Source organism: Sesamum indicum, linkage group LG16 (genome assembly GCF_000512975.1).
Source record: "Sesamum indicum cultivar Zhongzhi No. 13 linkage group LG16, S_indicum_v1.0, whole genome shotgun sequence".
In the NCBI taxonomy this organism is placed as follows: Eukaryota; Viridiplantae; Streptophyta; class Magnoliopsida; order Lamiales; family Pedaliaceae; genus Sesamum; species Sesamum indicum.
In genome coordinates this window covers 744,304-761,232 of record NC_026160.1, presented here as the reverse complement: position 1 = coordinate 761,232, position 16,929 = coordinate 744,304, and the positions used below count along the sequence as shown (strand labels likewise).

Sequence of the window (16,929 nt, the reverse complement as noted above, 5' to 3'; positions counted from 1 at the left end):
TCTCTCTCTCTCTCTCTCTCTCTCTCTCTCTCTCTCTCTCTCTACATATGAGGGGAAATGAATGTAAATGAAAATTGGTTGAGGAGGAGTGAACATAAATAGAAATTGATTGAGGGGAAAGGATGGGTTGGCAAAGGCAAAGCTTTGGTCAGAAGTTCGGCGCCAAGGTCGTTCACCGAAGAGAGAAATTGAGGGATAAAATATTAGGGTTCAAATTCGTTCTTCCTGTAATGGAAATAAAAATTGGTTGAGGAGTGAATGGAAATTGATTGAGGGAAAATGATGGGTTGGCCAAGCTTTGGTTAGAAGGCCGAGATCGTTCGTCTGAGGGAGAAATTGAGGGATGAAATGTTAGGGTTCAAATTCTCAATTTCTCCCTGTCATTCACTTCCCTTCACACGAATAGAGAGAGAGAAAGGTGAAAGGGGGGTCTCTTTACTTTTTCTTATGTCAGCATATTTGTAGGATGTCATGTACTTAATTCGAGCCTAGTTGACAGTCGTAACCCTAAGCCCCAATTTGTTCAGCTAAAATCTGGCAATTTTTGGTCGGAAGAATTAAAATTGCTACTAAAATAAAACTTACAAGATTAAAACTGTCAGTCCAGTTGGGACTAATTTTGCCACCTCCTATACATATAGAACTAATTTTGCAATTTTATTATACTGAAGTATGAATAAAAGTATATTCTACAACACTGTTTTATTGTGTTAACTTCTTGTGTAAATTTGTGTTGTTTATATCCCAATAAAGCCACAAACCAAATTAACAATTAAGTAGTTAGATTGTGCATTGGATGACAGCTACAAAACCACTACTGGAGGTTGGATCTGAAATATTTCAAGTTGAGAACCTTGAAACTAGCCATTGAATGCTTAATTGAGACTTGCACTAAGTGTTATATTCATTAGGTGGGTGTCATGTTTCACAGGTCACAGATGTGGGCTGTTTTTGCAACTTTAGTGGATGGTTGACATGGGATGTCAAGCCAACTAAACTGGCTAGCGAGTAAACATCATACAGAAGCCTTTGAGACTTGATCGATATAACTGGTATTCCTCGGTTCCGACGATATGGGATCTAGTCCTTAGACTTGAGGAACTATTACAGTCACATATATGTGACTACTATATTTTAGATTTGGCGAAAGATGATAGTGTCTATTATGTGGTTGTTAAAAGTCTTTGCAAGTGCAGTCAGAGTACAACGAGGATGATGGATTCCAAGAGAGGATTCATCACCTGTCAATATTTGACAATCAAATCTCCTATACACGTTTAAGCTCCCTGAGTCTATGGCCACAGCAAGTGACCAAATAGGAAATGGTCTCTTGTGTCAATCAATGGAGTAAAAGTGTTAAGAGTTATGAGCATAGTTATCTAGTCCAGTATGGGAATTGACGCCCAATTGCATGCCCTAAACTTAGAAGGGGAGATAGCTAATGATGAATCATACTTGTATGGTACTCGAGAGCCTAAATATTCACGCCAGCATTCACCTAGTTTCTAAATCATTGTTTGACGGTCACCCAAGTTGAAATTAACCTCGTAGTTAAGCCATGCCCAAGACCTTGTTTTCGGATTTATTTTTGTCCAATAAGACTTTAGTGGAAGGTTAATTTCTCACTCACAATATACTTTTTACATAAACGTTCTCACTAGACAAATCTGTACATGAATTTGAGAAAGATGGAACAATTTTAGCTATTTTCTCTTCGATTCAACTACCTCAAGCCTCTTTTATATATGTAGGAATAAGTCTACAAATTTGGCTTTTATCCTTGCCTTTCCTCCTATTTTGTCCCTCCAAAATCAGTCCTCTTGGTTAGTTTCCACGATGAACTAATAGAGGGACGAATTTTGATGAATTTAAGAAACGTCGAGGATGAAATTGATGAAGTCAAAATATGGAGTACCAAAATTGATTTAGTGTCTAACTTGGGAGACAAAAAATGAAATTATCCTAGCTTTTAAAATTCCAAAATCACCTTTTAATTCAATCCATGTCTTTGTTAAAATTTGATTACAATAGAAATTTCAATAGTTTTTAAATAAATGCACATTTACAACTTTTTTTTCCGCTCTTGCCTCACTCAATGTTCATTTCTTCTCATATTTCATTTTTTTTCTCCTCCCACACCATGCTTGTTTCTTTTTACAAACTTCTTTTGTCTATTCATTTTAGTAATGTTTATTCTTAATATGCTTGCGAGAATTAGTCAACTTTTTCAGTTCATTGTTGGGAACTAGCATTTTTAGTCTCATAAGTTAAGTTCATGTTACTTTTGATCTAATTCATTACGGGATTGACACTTTTACTTTCATAACTTACAAGAATTAACATTTCTGGTCCTCAAGCACTTTTTTATCTACAATTTAACGATGTAGTCACGTGCCTAGTACGTTGCAATAAAGTACTTTTGGTTGGAAAAACATTGGCATTTTCCCCAGTAGTAGCATATGAGTGTTTCATTTGGCCTACTTGATTCGTTTGTGGAAGACATGATTCTTTATATTGCTTCTATTTGACTTCAACTTGTACAAATATGGGAATGATAGAATTTAATTTTTGTAAGAGAAGCGAAAAATCGCTATACTCTTTTTCCCTAATTTCCCCCTCAAATTAGTTATATTTTTCCCCAAAAATAGTCCCAAGCTGAAAAACAAAATAATTTTATCTTCAACCAAAAATACTTAACGATCACATGTTAAGCACGTGCACTATACAGTTAAATTCTAGACAAAAAAGAACGAAGACCAAAAATGCTAATTTTTATAAATTGCAGGACTAAATATACTAATCTCATAACAAATTGAACCAAAAGTAAAACGGATCTAAAGGACAAAAAATATTATTTCCTCATTCATTGCTAATGACTGGCAAAATACAAGTCGAAGCTAGTTTTTTTTTCCAAGTCTTTTTAAAATTGCGTTAAGTTCCAAATTCCGTCTTGCCCAGAAGATGGGGAGAATTGTTTGCTTACCAATTGTGTCCTTGAATATTCACTTATTTGCCATAGAAGGCCCTGTTGCTCATTAACAACTATGCTTTAGTTTGTCTTCTACACCAAGTGCGACTGAAGGAAATTTTTTCTCTCGAAGCGAGGATGGTGGCAGTGTTGAGGAAATGGTCCTTCTAGTCCACAATCTCCACCGCAGGACCCTATCGAGTTAACAACGGTTGAATTCACATCCGATCCCTGATTGGTTGATTGTCTGCAATTCTACTGAGAAAAACAGGAAAGAAAGAAAAAAGAAGTGTCCTATTATTTTAACTTGATTTTTGCAAATTTTCTGGTGTTATAATGATGTCCACATGGGCAAGTGCTGAAAATGTGAAGGCTGCTCAAGGTTTGGATGATATGCCAAAGGTTATTTTAATATCTGTTAATGGGAGGTACTTTAATGGCGAAGTGCTGAAAATGGTTTGGGGCATTTTGGGAAAATATAAATTGGTCCACATATTAATACCGAATAATAGTTAAAAGTAAATAATATACTATTTATATCCATTACTTTATCAATACTAGTAACATAAAATTGAGTCACTAAATATTATCACTTTTAACCTAATCCCAACAACTATCCAAAAATTATCTATACCACCTAAATCTCATCATTCTAAGTAAATGGGGCCTTAATGTTTTCTTACTAATAAAAAGTGGGATTAAGAAATAAAACAGACCTTCCTTGAAATCATCATTTTGTGTCAATTTTCCTTCGTGTCGACTGGATGACAAAAGTAGATGTTCATATCCCCCTAATGGAATTTCATGCGCTTATAGACAAAAATAGCGATGTCTTAATCTGTCAACAGTAAGTTTTTGCATTGATATAAGAGCAGGTGAGTTCAAAACAAAACTTGACCAATTTGGGCTGCAAAGGAACCCACCAGAGGCTGCTCCAGCTTAGGTCACAAACAGGAATCTGAGATCAGCTTCTGTCAGTTTGGCGAGGGCCTCTGAAGATCCACCCACAGTCCTGCAGTTGAATAGCCCGGTTAATCAAAGATATGAATGGAAAATAAAACAAAAGATCGTGGTTGAAGTAGGAGGATTATGAAAAGTGGAAGGAAAAGCAAAAGATGTTTCAGGGTAGGTCCATTAAGTACTCTTAGGTATTTATACTAACCGTTGTGGCACGTCGTTTTTACGTGCATAATTGAATAAATTTTTCGCATACATTAAGATATATTAGAAATAATATTATAAATAAAGTAAAATATATAAATCAATATATTACATTAAAAATAAAAAGTAAAGAAAAAAAACTTATTTAGCAATTAATGTAAAATATGGAAAGTTAACTAAGTTATTTCATCGGTGGCATTTTTGACTTCAGAGAAAATTGGTGCAATGGTGTCATTAACCGTCGTTTGTGAATTTGAAAGACCTTTTCTTTTCATATAGCATAGATATACATATACAGAGAGATGAGAGAGAGAGGAAATGCACAAATAAATACACATCTTAACTTCCTGGAGGGCACTAAATAGAGATGACACTATAATCAGAGTCCAGAAATTCAGAATCAGCTACATCAGCTTCTCCATATATATTTCACACACAAGAGAGTTTATTTTCTTCTCTTATTAGTAAGTATATTTCACTAGTTTAACATAAATAACATCAAAGAGAATTTAAACTTACCCTTCAAACACTAGTTCCTTCTTCTCCTGCAACTTCAAAATCCTCTCCTCTATTGTATTTTCAATAATAAACCTAATAATCCTAAGAACCAAAGACAACAATAAATACATAAAAAAAAATTTACTGTTTGTAAATGGAGATACATGATGTATTAATGACTGGGAAATGGTCAGAGAATACAAATCATGTGTTAAACTTACCTGATTGGTTTATATTGGCCTATTCGATGTATTCTATCCTGAGCCTGCCGCTCCACAGCAGGATTCCACCAAGGATCCATCAAGAAAACCTGGCGACATCCAATAGAAAAAGAGCCAATGATTGGAGTGAAACTAACAACTAGAAAGAACAATGAGGGCCATTAAATACAACAGAATCTACTCTGCTAATGAGTTCACGCATGATAAAAGTGATATGATGATCACATCCTCCTATTATGAGCCAATTGAAACAGGTGTGCTTTGCTTGTATTTGTTTCTAGCTTATCTTGTGATACATGAGAGGATTCTGAAAAATCCCAGGTGAAAACAAGAGCAAAGTTATTTCGCAGACAGCATATTAATACAATCATCTTTCAGTCAATAATCAGGACTAGAAGGATGTGAGAATGACATAATAGGATAATGAAATAATAACTGTCTAAAACTAGATCACGACAGCGTAACATAAAAACAAGAGTCTTACATGTGATGCTACAGTGAGATTGAGGGCAACACCCCCAGCTTTCAAGCTCATTAGAAAAATTCTGCAATTAGGATCCTCAGTAAATCTTTTAATAGCAGTATCTCTTGCTCCCATGGACATGGACCCATCTAACTGAACACAGTTCACCCCAGACTGAAAAGAAACTGAAATTATTGTATGGTTTTTTCTTGCCATAATACACATGACAACAAAATCCAAATTTTTACAGATACTCTACCTTCTGAAGTTTTTTCTTGCCATAACACACATGACAACAAAATCCAAATTTTTACAGATACTGTACCTTCTGAAGAGCGTAATGTATGAGATCCAGAAAAGACGAGAATTGGCTGAAGACAATACCCTTGGCAGAGCCATCCCTTTCAACCATAAATCTAATTTCTTCTCTCTGAAATTAATTTAATTCAAGAAATGAACAAATGCAACAGATTTATGTAGAATGCATGCTACACAACTTAATTTTAGCTGGCAAAAACAACAGAAAGCTTTATATGTTCTTGGAAAGTAATAGTAGTAGTAAATACCTTGAGCCATTGCACATAGGCAAAATTACAAAAATCGAGAAGTATAGAAGAAAAGGTAGAAGACAAGAGATTGTTCCAATACTATGTTAATTCCTATTGCTACCTTCAATGTGCAACGGAACTTCTCTTTATTAGATGAGACTAGTAATACTGGTCAACGGGAACTATCATCTTCAGAACCAGATGGCATCTGAAGAGGGCGTTATCAGCCTCATTTCATGGAAATATTTGCGAAGTTGGACTCTTACTCCATGTTTATAGGTAGGAACTTTGAATGTACTTAGAAAAGTGCAGAAAGCCAAACTTGATGAAAATCATATCTACTTGCATTTTTCTACTATAAGAAAATATTTCAAAACAGATGAATCAATCAGAATCTTTCATAATATAGTTTTTGCAAATGTTTCCTTCATGCTTTCAATGTCAAGCAAATAATGAAGCATGACTTCCACCATATTTTCTTCATTCAAATGCAAGATCCAAAATAGTATGTTCGGACTTCAATGTAAAACAGTTTGCATCTCAAAAATTCCATCACAATCGAAAACGAGATAAATCTGAGATTTCAAGCCGCTTGGGTAAAAGACCATCTTCCTCCAAATTCTTATTAAAAGTTCTCATTATCAGCTCTAATTAACGCTTTTTAGTTTCCAGAGAATTTCAAAATGTGAAGAGAAATAAAGAGGCAAGATGCATGAAACTTGCAATGCAACGGGCAAGCACAAGCACATTCTTAGAAGCCACCCAATCGCTGAACAGGAGACAACAAGCTTGGCACTGAAACTGAAAACTATGGATTGGGGCTCTGGTCACATCATAAGGGTAGTTTGTAATGAGTCATATGAGCAAGGTTATATATGGCTGATAATCACAGGCATGCTGGTGAAGTACCAAGATCCTAGCCAAAGAAGGATCAACTTAAAGTGGTGCAAAATAATGTCATAAAAGGGATGACAGTACAGCAGAAGTGAAGGTTAAGACCAGTGAAGGAATGTGACACCAAGCACCATGAGGCATTGACGCTGGCCCAACTACACTATCACAGTGAGAAGATAATATGGCATTGTGAACTTAATTGTCACAATTCTAATAACCGGCTTACTTAGGGATAGTACCTATTCGTTGTTGAAATCCAAAAACAGAAAACCCAACCTAAATGAAAAGGAAAAACAAAGGAACAAAACTTCACCTATCAGAACATTGAATAGAGAAAAGCAAAAAAATTAATGCATTTATCTTATTATTGCCAAGTTACGCTTTTTGCTTTTAGTTCCTATTTTTTCTCGTCAGTAGGTTGAGATGATATTTCAATTTCACATACCAAAGCATCTATTTTTGTACTTGTCTGGAAGTCATCAAGCTGAATTCTATTCAAGATACTTGACGGTCTGAATCCTTTAATAGTTGTTTTTGAATTCTGCCGTTTGCCATCCTTGGTGGCAGTGAAATCAACTGTGAGTGGCTTTGAACAAGAAGGGCAGGAATTCTGTCCCATGGTAGCACCAAAATCTATCAAACAAGGTTTGCAGAAAACATGGCCGCATGACGTGACCTATTCCATCCCAAGAAAAAAAAGGAGATAAAAGTTATAAATAATTAAAAAACTAATGGTCCATGAGTAATGCAAAAACACATTGAGGCTCAAAATAAACTTTATCAGAGCAATTTAGAATATTAAACACAGCAGAAATCCAAATAGATTTGCTTAACTATCTCTAGCTTTTCAGCATAAAATAGGCTAAAGATTTAGTGTCGGCTAACATATGAAATATTCCCTGAAATCAAGAACAAGTCAATGTAATAAATGGACCTCAATAACAAAAAGAAACCGTAGTATCTTATAATGATATACCAATCACCAATGAGTATAATCATACATGCAACATAAAATGCAACTCAAACATATAAAAACATGCTTTCACTTATCAGAATCCAATCAATCTAAATCTACTCGAGACCATGTAGTGACGTAATACTGTATAGGCAACATGAAAAATAGTCTCCATCAAGTATCTAAAAGAAATGTGAATTAAACTACTTAAACATTCATTAAGCATCAGTTCAGACAGTGAAAATACAAATTAGCATCAATAAGCGTCGATTAAACACACATCCATGCAGGCTAGTATGTAAATAGCTGCTCTAAAGCTAAAAGATTTCTGAAATAGGCTTCTTCAAATGAAAATGTGGCACATTCTGAAAGAGACTTTACAGAACTAGACAGATGATTTAGTCAAAAGTTTGGCCCGGGCTGCCTATTGCCTATGAAAAACCAAAACTACACAACATCGAATTAAAATAACAACTCAGTGACTCACCACAGTATCTTCTTCATGGTCATTACATAAACTACATTTTTCATCATTGCTAGTATCAACTGTTTTACCCTTTCTTTCCATCGAAGTAAGAGAATATTCGACAAGGTAAGGATGATCAACTGCCTGCATTGCATAAGAGAGATCAATCAAACGTAGCACAATGCAATATGGACTAGGTTGAGGCGCCAGAATAAGCATCGTATACTTGATGCATAGGACCTTAACAATTTAGAATAAACCAAAACTAATTCTGCAATTCTATCAACATGAAAGATGTTCCATAGCTAGAAATAACATTAGTAAGTTTGTTGCCAGTCCTAGACATAATAGCCATATATTAGCATACTAGTGCTTTGATTGCACAGAAGGTAATATGCATGTTTTTTTCTTAGCTATCTTTTTCCGCAACTCTTTTGTTTTGGATTCATCATAGGAATTATTTACTCCATTTGTTTTGGATTCATCATAGAAATTACTTACTCCGTTTGTTTTGGATTCATCATAGAAATTACTTACTCCGTCTGGCCCTTCTGAACAAAGTAAGACTTAAACGATGCACTTCTCTAAGAATTATGTTCATAGCCATAAACAACCTATGTTTTCCTACATCATTTTGGACCGAGAACCTAATTATAAGCTTATACTTTTAAAATATCGGAATCAATAATAACAGGAAGTTGCAAGTAGAAATTAATTGTTTCAAGTAAAATGTGTGTGCAATGGACAATAAAATAATGTGGATAACATTGTAATTTTCAATTTGCATCTTATAAAAAGGAAAAAGCAAAAGTATGCAGCAACTCCAAAGCCTCCATATGCTTGACTCACAAAAAACCGAATGAGGTGTCTAGTGTAACGTAATTTCCAACTTCAATCCCTATTGACTGTATCCTCCTTCAGTTCATAAAAGAGAGTTAGCTCACTTGTTCATATCCTCCACATCCACACTTTACACAAGGACATAGTAAACTTGTGGATGAGGATAAAACAATGAGGGGGAAATTGCAAACTATCATTTGGACTGGAATCCTTCGTTCATATCATATCATAGCATACAAAGCTTTTTTTAAGGTTAATTACTTTAATGAAGAGGGGGCTTTTTTCATTATAGAGGCTATATTGAATAAAGCTGAAAGAGTTTGGCAGGCAAAATATTCCACAAATAGACTACTGTTTAATCACAGAATGATATGAAAGCTGCTATAATATTTATTTGTATTATTTTGCAAAAAAACCGATTCCCCAACAAAAATATATAATGTCTTTTGAAATAATATATCTGAGATATGTTGCTGCTTGTTGTAACTCTACGCATATAGAGGGAGAAGGCAATTGCCAAGCAAGTTCTCTCTCCTTTCTTTATCTTCTTCTACCTTGCTTATCTCAATAGAATGCTAGTAAATTAATATTCTCGTTAATGCTATTTTTGGTGGATTCATACTATAAGCCTAGCAGCGGAAAAAATTCTGTTTCCCTTACTGCTTTTTCTCTTACTCTTTTCTTCCAACATATGGACTTTCATTTCCCATTAAACATTCATTAAGTTGGCCCCACTGATAAGTTGTTATTGGCATGGTCCTAAAAAGCAAAGTGTGATAATGTAAATCATTTACATGAAATGATTAAAAAGCAAATTCTGTTTAATTTATTCCTGGAAGTCTCGAACAACAGATATGCATAACAATGACAAATTCAGGGTGGAAAGCATCAAGATCTTAGCACATAGGGAGATTCCAGAACCTGTCGGAGGCGCGTCAGAAGATCAAATATGTGGGCGTAGTTATTCAACACTGTTCCCGCCTCAATATATCTGCATAATAAAAAATAATATGGTCCAACAACACAAGAGAGCCTTAAGTAACATGGGAACATTATGTAAGAGTGTGGCAGAAGAAAAAAGAAACAAACGAAAAAAAGAAGAAAAAAAAAATGAATTGTTCCCAAAGAACACTTCCAAATCAGAGAAGCACACTTAAGCACTAGTCCCTAAATTAGCATATAGAATTTATGACTAGCCCACCTACTTAGGTAGGCACCAAGGTAAATTGTGAACCATTAGGTGGGACATGATGACATCACAAAGTGAAATGCTGACAATACCATATATTTAATGGTTTGCACCCACTAGGTAGACAGGTACATGACCACTTGGGTGGCATAGCATGAACCACCACTTGAACTCGGGATAAATGAAATTGTTTAGCAATTATACATAGCTGTAGCTTAAACAGTATCAAGCCTCCGATCTATTAGTTAAAAAGAATATAGCAGGAGAAAAAGATAACATACGTATTAAACTGTGCCTGACTCTCGTTGTACAATGCTGTATAATAATCTTCTTCAACAACATCCAGAGCATCCCGTCTCAAAAGTGCCTGAATTTCAACAGATCTGGTTTTAGTAAAATACTAAATCAAACTAAATGTTCAAATTGAAATGGCTTGCTTAACCCTAAAAGCGTACAATTCTAGGAGGAAGTGCAAGATCAGCTGCCCTGCCCTTTTTGGTACGTCTCAACACTATGGTTTTCAGAATTTTGTGCTTTAACAAAAGCATGGCGTCTCTACCAGACCCAGTATTTCCAAAATCTTGTATTGGTGAGGAAATATACTGAAACAAGAAAAAGTTAAAGTCACCAACATTGCATCATGTGTAAAATACAAAATGTGGGGCTGAAAAAGAAAAGTGCAGCTAGTGTCAGTTGACCTACTTACTTTATTCCACCAGCAGAAGTGCCGAACATTTCTATGAGGACAGCCTGGACATTCAGCTGAGGTGCTGTATCATACACAAGGGTCAGATTTTTTTGCTGATAAACAAATTTGACTATGATGGATAAAAGAACCAGAGAAGCTAAAAATAAAAGGACAGAAGATGACTGAGGTAAAATATTTCTTTCATGGTGGCTCAGAGACTTAGCAATCATAATTTACTCAACCGATCAATCCAATAGCTGTCATCGCAAATGTGTATAAACAGACACATGGTAATTAGTAATACTAAAACAACACATTAACAACAGAAGGAGGCAACGGATATTGCTTTAAAACACAGCATGCTTCCATGATACCAATTATACGGGGGGTTGTTTGCAGAGGAACATAATAGGAGGACTGTGAAAAATCCTCCATATAATTGGTACCATAGAAGCAAAAGAAAATAAAGCATGTCCCCTTGTTTGATATTTTAAAAGGCAAGGAAGTCAACTTCTTACAGTCAATGCCTCTGCCAACTCCTCAATATTAGGAGGGATTGAAAATTTTACATGAAGGGAGACTCACTACTCTTCACCTCCCCCCAAATCATTGCATCCTACCAAACAAAAGCAGAGGTATATAACCCACACGCAACCTCTTTCTTCTTCCAATACCTCCTCCAAGCCTTCGACCTTCCCTCCCCAACATATCCTAACCCAACATACTATACTTGTTTTGACTGCAATGAGGAAAAATAAATTGAGCCTATGGTTTTGATGACTACAAATGAAGGAAATCAAATTCTGACAGAAACCTGCACTCATCTACTATTGACTGCAAAGAACAAGCAGAAAAATTTCTTAGTAAAGAAGGCCTAAAAGTTTATCCATGAAAATAACGATGTTATGGGAAAGGAGGGGAAAAAGAGAGGAAGCAGGCAGAAGGGGCCTTCACCTCTAAAACTATCATGAAATGCTTAAGCTATACCTGTAATCAAGAATACGGCAGTCACAGTCCTTGCAGAAATAATAAGAGTAAGGAACTATCTGCAGAAAGCGAACCTGCACAAATTACATGTGCTTTGTTAGGCTAAACAGAAAACTCTAGCCAGCACAATCCTTTTCAACACTGACGTACAAGTGAATAGAGCTCCCCCACTCGATTCTGAAGGGGAGTGCCACTTAAAGCCCATTTATATGAAGATTGCAAAGCAAGAACAGCTCTAGTGGTATTGCTGCGTCTATCTTTTATATAATGAGCCTGTGTGAAGAAAGTCGATCAACAAGAAAGCAGTCACTTATACGGCAAAAAGAGAAAGAAAAACAATGGATGGCTGACAAAAATTAGTCATATTGACAATTGGGTAAGATGAATTCCAGACAGACGGCAAGAAAGTGAAATCTAACCAACCGGGCGAGAAACAGACAAATTGCCAATCACAAAGAAATTAAGAGAGACTTTTCACCATCTTTGCCCTTGTTATATAATTTATTAAATAGTTTGAAATGTTGTGTAGCAAAACGAATCATGCATGACAAAATGCTTTAAAAAGACGCTATAAGGTCTTTAACATAATCAGGGAACGTTCACCATGCCACATCATTAAACAAATAAATGAACTATTATCTTAATGAACTTGAAAAACTAATATATATTACAAGCATAAGGAAGATCATAAACATCAACCAACGACTAGAGGAACATAACAATAAGGTAACAGTTTATTTCTCATTCTTGGTCCTTTCAAAGAAATCCAGTATCATAAAAAATAAAATAAAATAAATGCATGAGAAAGCAAAGACTAACACCACATCATTAAACAAATAAATGAACTATTATCTTAATGAACTTGAAAAACTAATATATATTACAAGCATAAGGAAGATCATAAACATCCACCAACGACTAGAGGAACATAACAATAAGGTAACAGTTTATTTCTCATTCTTGGTCCTTTCAAAGAAATCAAGTATCATAAAAAATAAAATAAAATAAATGCATGAGAAAGCAAAGACTAACACTACCTCATCCAATATGATACGCTCCCATGTAACAGAATGCAAAATAGATTTTCCTTCAGATGAGAGTCGCCCAACCACAGCTGAATTCTCAATGGAATGGTCATTTTCCATTTCCTTGTTGCCACTGCCATGCTTCTTTCCATCATTTCGACCTGTACTCGTGCTTACCTCAATGTCGGATATTTTCTTTGGCTTTTGTTCTTTTCTCTGCTGCTTTGACTGCTTAGCGGTCTTAACAGCACCAGGTCCACATATGTACTTCAAGTGAATTTTCAACTTACGATCGTAGAATAATTTTCCACAGTACTGGCATTTTTCTTTAGGGGGCATTACGTATTTTCTGTATTCGGCCTCAACAATCGAATACGTCGTTATAACAAAGTCATACTCAGAAAACTGATAAAGATTTTTTGCTCTGTTGGCACCATGATAAACCAGCACCTTGGTGCTTCCTTTTGAAGTGAACCGGTCGATCTCACTTACCCACTGCATCACTGCTACCAAGGGGCATATAATAAGTGTGCCCTTAATTGCTGGTAACTCATTTGTGAAACTGGCTGAAGATGGGGGCAACTGATGCCCAATTCCTCTCGAGATACTTCTTTTAAGAAGAACAAGTGCTATTGCCTGGAGAGTCTTGCCCATCCCCATCTCATCTGCAAGGATGCCTCCCCTGACAGCAGATTCCTCTTGTTTCAAAGACCAAGCTAACCACTCTTTCTGGTATCTCAGCAGCGGTATTATCAAGTCATCTGAAGGGTCAACAGTTTCTGCCACCATTTCATTCTGATTTATCAAATCCATATCTAATTCCAAATTCTCTGCAACCCATCTCTCATTTTCTTGTTCCAATACTTCCCACATCAGTACACTTTTATCCCGTCTCTTCTTCCTAGTCTTCTTTTTTCTCTCATACTTCTCCGAGACATCAGTAAAATTAAATTCCTCTGAGTTACCATACATTTCGTTCTCAATTTCTCCATTAATGTATTCTTCTTGCTTGTCCTGAACCTTGTGACTCCATCCTCCCTCGTTCTTCAAGGAGTTCCTTTTCCTTCTCCTGGGGACATTATGCAAAAGATCATCATTGCCAATTTCAACTGCAGCCTCTAACGCAAAATTTAAGTCCCAAGCCTCTTCCCTTCTATCATCTTCAAGACCATCCGACAAATCTTCACCTAAATTCACAAGATGCACAATGAGTGGGACCTCCAAAAGGGGGGTTGGGAAGGAGAGAGAATGGCTAGAGAAATTATGAAGTGACAAACTAGAATTTCTCCTTAGACAGAAAAGAAAAGTAATTGCCAGTTCTACAATTTGAGGAACAGTAAATGCAATTGACAAATCAATAACTATATTATAGCAAAACAAGTTACCCAAATCAACATATGACTTTACCAAGATTTCAATATCCAAAAGTAAGCATGCAAACCAATTCCTATGCAGACAACATTATCAATGATAATACATGAAGCAGAATTTGATCATCACATTTTTCTAGTGAGGTTTCATCATCATTATTTTCTTTCATTTCCCTTACATTCATTGACGTACTTTTAGTAACTTCACTAGAATGATCCATGAAATCCCTTCTTTGTTCTTCCATTTTTTTTCTTCTATTTTTGCTTGCTCTTCCATTTTTGCTTGCTTTTCTGTATACTCTACAATTTTGAATGCTTTTCCTTTCCCCAACCAATTTCTAAAAATTAGTTTAATCAACCCGGAGATATCAAAAGAAAAAAGATGCAATTTTTTGATTCTGTCCAAAAAAAGAGGGGAATGCGCATTTGTTTGAAACAATTTCCAAATAACTATTTTACGCCTTTGAGCCCGCATAGAACCTTTGATTATATCTCGCTCAAAGTCTGATTGTTGTGAATAGCGTATCAAAGTCACCTCGTCTGTTTCATCGGGCGTATTAGTATCCGTAGTATTAGTATTCGCTGAAACTTTTCAAAAAAATTCAAAGTCGGAGAACTTCATGAAAATAAATTAAAGAGACAAAAAAAAAAAAAAAAACAATTCAGATGCAGAAGCGAGTTTTGCAGCTATAGCACTTTTAGAGTTGCCTTTCTTCAGGTTAAAATAAGATCTATTATCTTATAAGTTACAAACACATCTCACAAATAGTTGGAGCTTGCAACATCATTTAAATATTCTGAATTAGACACCCTCTCTCCAGGAAACCCCCCAAATCAAAACCACATACACATTCACGCACATACCTTCAACACTGTGCAAATAATAATCAGAATCCGAGGACGTCGCCCCATGACCATCCTCATCAGAGCTCTCTCTGTACTTGAGCTTCTTTTTCCCTGCTCAATTTCAGTTCTCAGCGACCATAGACAGAAACAAATATTACCATTTCCACAAACCCACAACCAGACCCACACGCACACACATACACAACCTTATACACCAGTTCTACACACACAGAGCGTTCACCACAGAAAAATAACCCAAAAAAAACCAGAAAAAATAACAACAGAAAACGGAATGGAGAAATAAATTCTATATTAAAAAAGAAACACAGTCCATACCTTTGGAAGAAGAAGGGCCCGCGGCATGAGAGCGGAGCTTCATTGTTTGATTCCTGAAGCGGAACGAAGAGTGAAAGGGAAGTACAGGAAGTAGGGTTTAAACAATTTTGTGGTTTGTTTGGTTGAAACGGTTCAGTAAACGTGTCTGTTTGTATTTCTCCTTTGCAGACGCTCTCTGTGTGTATGTGAGTGGAGAATCAAAAGACAAAACTCAAAAGGAGAAAAAATAGAAAGCGGGGGCGGGCGTGGGGTAGTTGGGTGTGTGGGCCATGTCAGAAATTTCCCGGCGGGAAAGACCCCGAGAAAATTGTATTTTCTTTTCATACTAATTCCCGATATTTGAGTTTAATTATAAAATAATTTTTTTTATTTTAACTTAGTTAATTTAATCCATAATTTTTTTATAGGATTAAAGGCAATTTTAGTCCCTTAACTTCAGGCACTTCTCATTTTAGTCTTGTAACCTCTTAGGGTTCCATTTTAGTCCTCTATAACTTTAAAAAGCTCAATTTTAGTACACATTTGGTTGGAAATTTGGTTAAGTCACCGAAAAAAGGCACCTGGCCATAACATGACTTTTTAATTGGGGATTTAAAAACGCGCTTACATGGCGGAGGACGTGGATTAAAAAAAATAGGCAATGACGTGGATTTCTTATCCACATCATCTAATGACATGGAATTGGGGGGAAAACACAGATTAATGCATCGATCTTCAGCCCCTAATCCCTCTTCCATCGCCAGCCCTAAAAAACGATCTCCTCCCAACACCTCTGTGAAGAAAAGCAAGATTCACAATACACAAGTGAAGGATGGTGTTCGTTAGGCAAGAGAGGTATAAGGGTATGCCTCCTTCTTAATACCGTAAGTGTCTGTTCCCTTTTTCTTCATTTTGTGTACATAGAAAGGGACCCTTGCTGGGTTTCTTTGTTTATTTTGTGTACTGTGGACCCTCGCTAGGTTTGTCTCATTTTTTTTTGTGTTTGTCGACCATTGTTGCTTTGTTTTATGCTTTTAATGGTTGTGATCTACAGTAACTCGTGATTTTTTTCTTTGTGTTTTTTTTTAAATTACAGACCCTGACACTGATTCCATTACATTGTCTCTGCATTATAATGGTGTGGTAGACATGTCTCTGAAGCTATGTATGTGGGGGGTAGTGTCTCTAAATATGATTATGTATTACCCTAGGAGATCAACATTGAGACTTTAAACCTATTTTGTGATAGTCTTCGGTTAGGGAAGGGTAGGTATTTTATATAATTGTGAATAAAGGCTTTAAAATGTTAATTGATAACAATGATATGAAGAGGGCATGGAGGAAAATTAAGAAGAGCATAGAGATGTTTATTATGTTGAAGTTGAGGGGGGTAAGGGGCTTGCAGAAATTGAAATGGTTTAGGGGGGTGAAGGGCTTGCAGAAACTGAAATGGTTGAGGGGGGAGGAGGGCCCTTTACTTTTTTGGGGGGCAAAA

The 16,929-nt window shown here is 35.9% G+C and overlaps 2 protein-coding genes across 10 annotated transcripts in view; one reads left to right on the top strand and one right to left on the bottom strand.

Annotated features, from left to right (window-relative positions):
- On the bottom strand, positions 2,836 to 15,648 carry LOC105178493 (DNA repair protein RAD16). 9 transcript variants are annotated; one of them, XR_849140.2, is made up of 18 exons: positions 15,456 to 15,648; positions 15,138 to 15,230; positions 12,916 to 14,090; positions 12,029 to 12,151; positions 11,879 to 11,952; positions 10,910 to 10,973; positions 10,659 to 10,805; positions 10,485 to 10,570; positions 9,936 to 10,005; positions 8,196 to 8,318; positions 7,199 to 7,429; positions 5,637 to 5,741; positions 5,333 to 5,485; positions 4,849 to 4,937; positions 4,649 to 4,729; positions 3,892 to 3,980; positions 3,685 to 3,806; positions 2,836 to 3,226 (listed from the first exon to the last, which is right to left on the bottom strand). XR_849140.2 is itself a non-coding variant. In XM_011101976.2 (17 exons), the coding sequence occupies exons 1-16, from the start codon at positions 15,496 to 15,498 to the stop codon at positions 3,908 to 3,910; spliced, it is 2,730 nt and encodes a 909-aa protein (XP_011100278.1). In that variant the 5' UTR covers positions 15,499 to 15,648; the 3' UTR covers positions 2,836 to 3,226; positions 3,892 to 3,907. The 9 variants fall into 9 exon arrangements, 5 of the variants coding, with proteins under 5 accessions (XP_011100278.1, XP_011100279.1, XP_011100280.1 ...); XR_849138.2 differs by having other exon boundaries at positions 3,685 to 3,980; XR_849139.2 differs by having other exon boundaries at positions 2,836 to 3,162; positions 3,685 to 3,980.
- Positions 16,203 to 16,929, top strand: part of LOC105178492 (stearoyl-[acyl-carrier-protein] 9-desaturase 6, chloroplastic) — a 6,480-nt gene continuing 5,753 nt past the window's right edge. The window contains exon 1 of the mRNA XM_011101975.2: positions 16,203 to 16,318. The gene's annotated coding sequence lies outside the window, so the exon portion shown is untranslated. The remainder of the gene's footprint in view (positions 16,319 to 16,929) is intronic.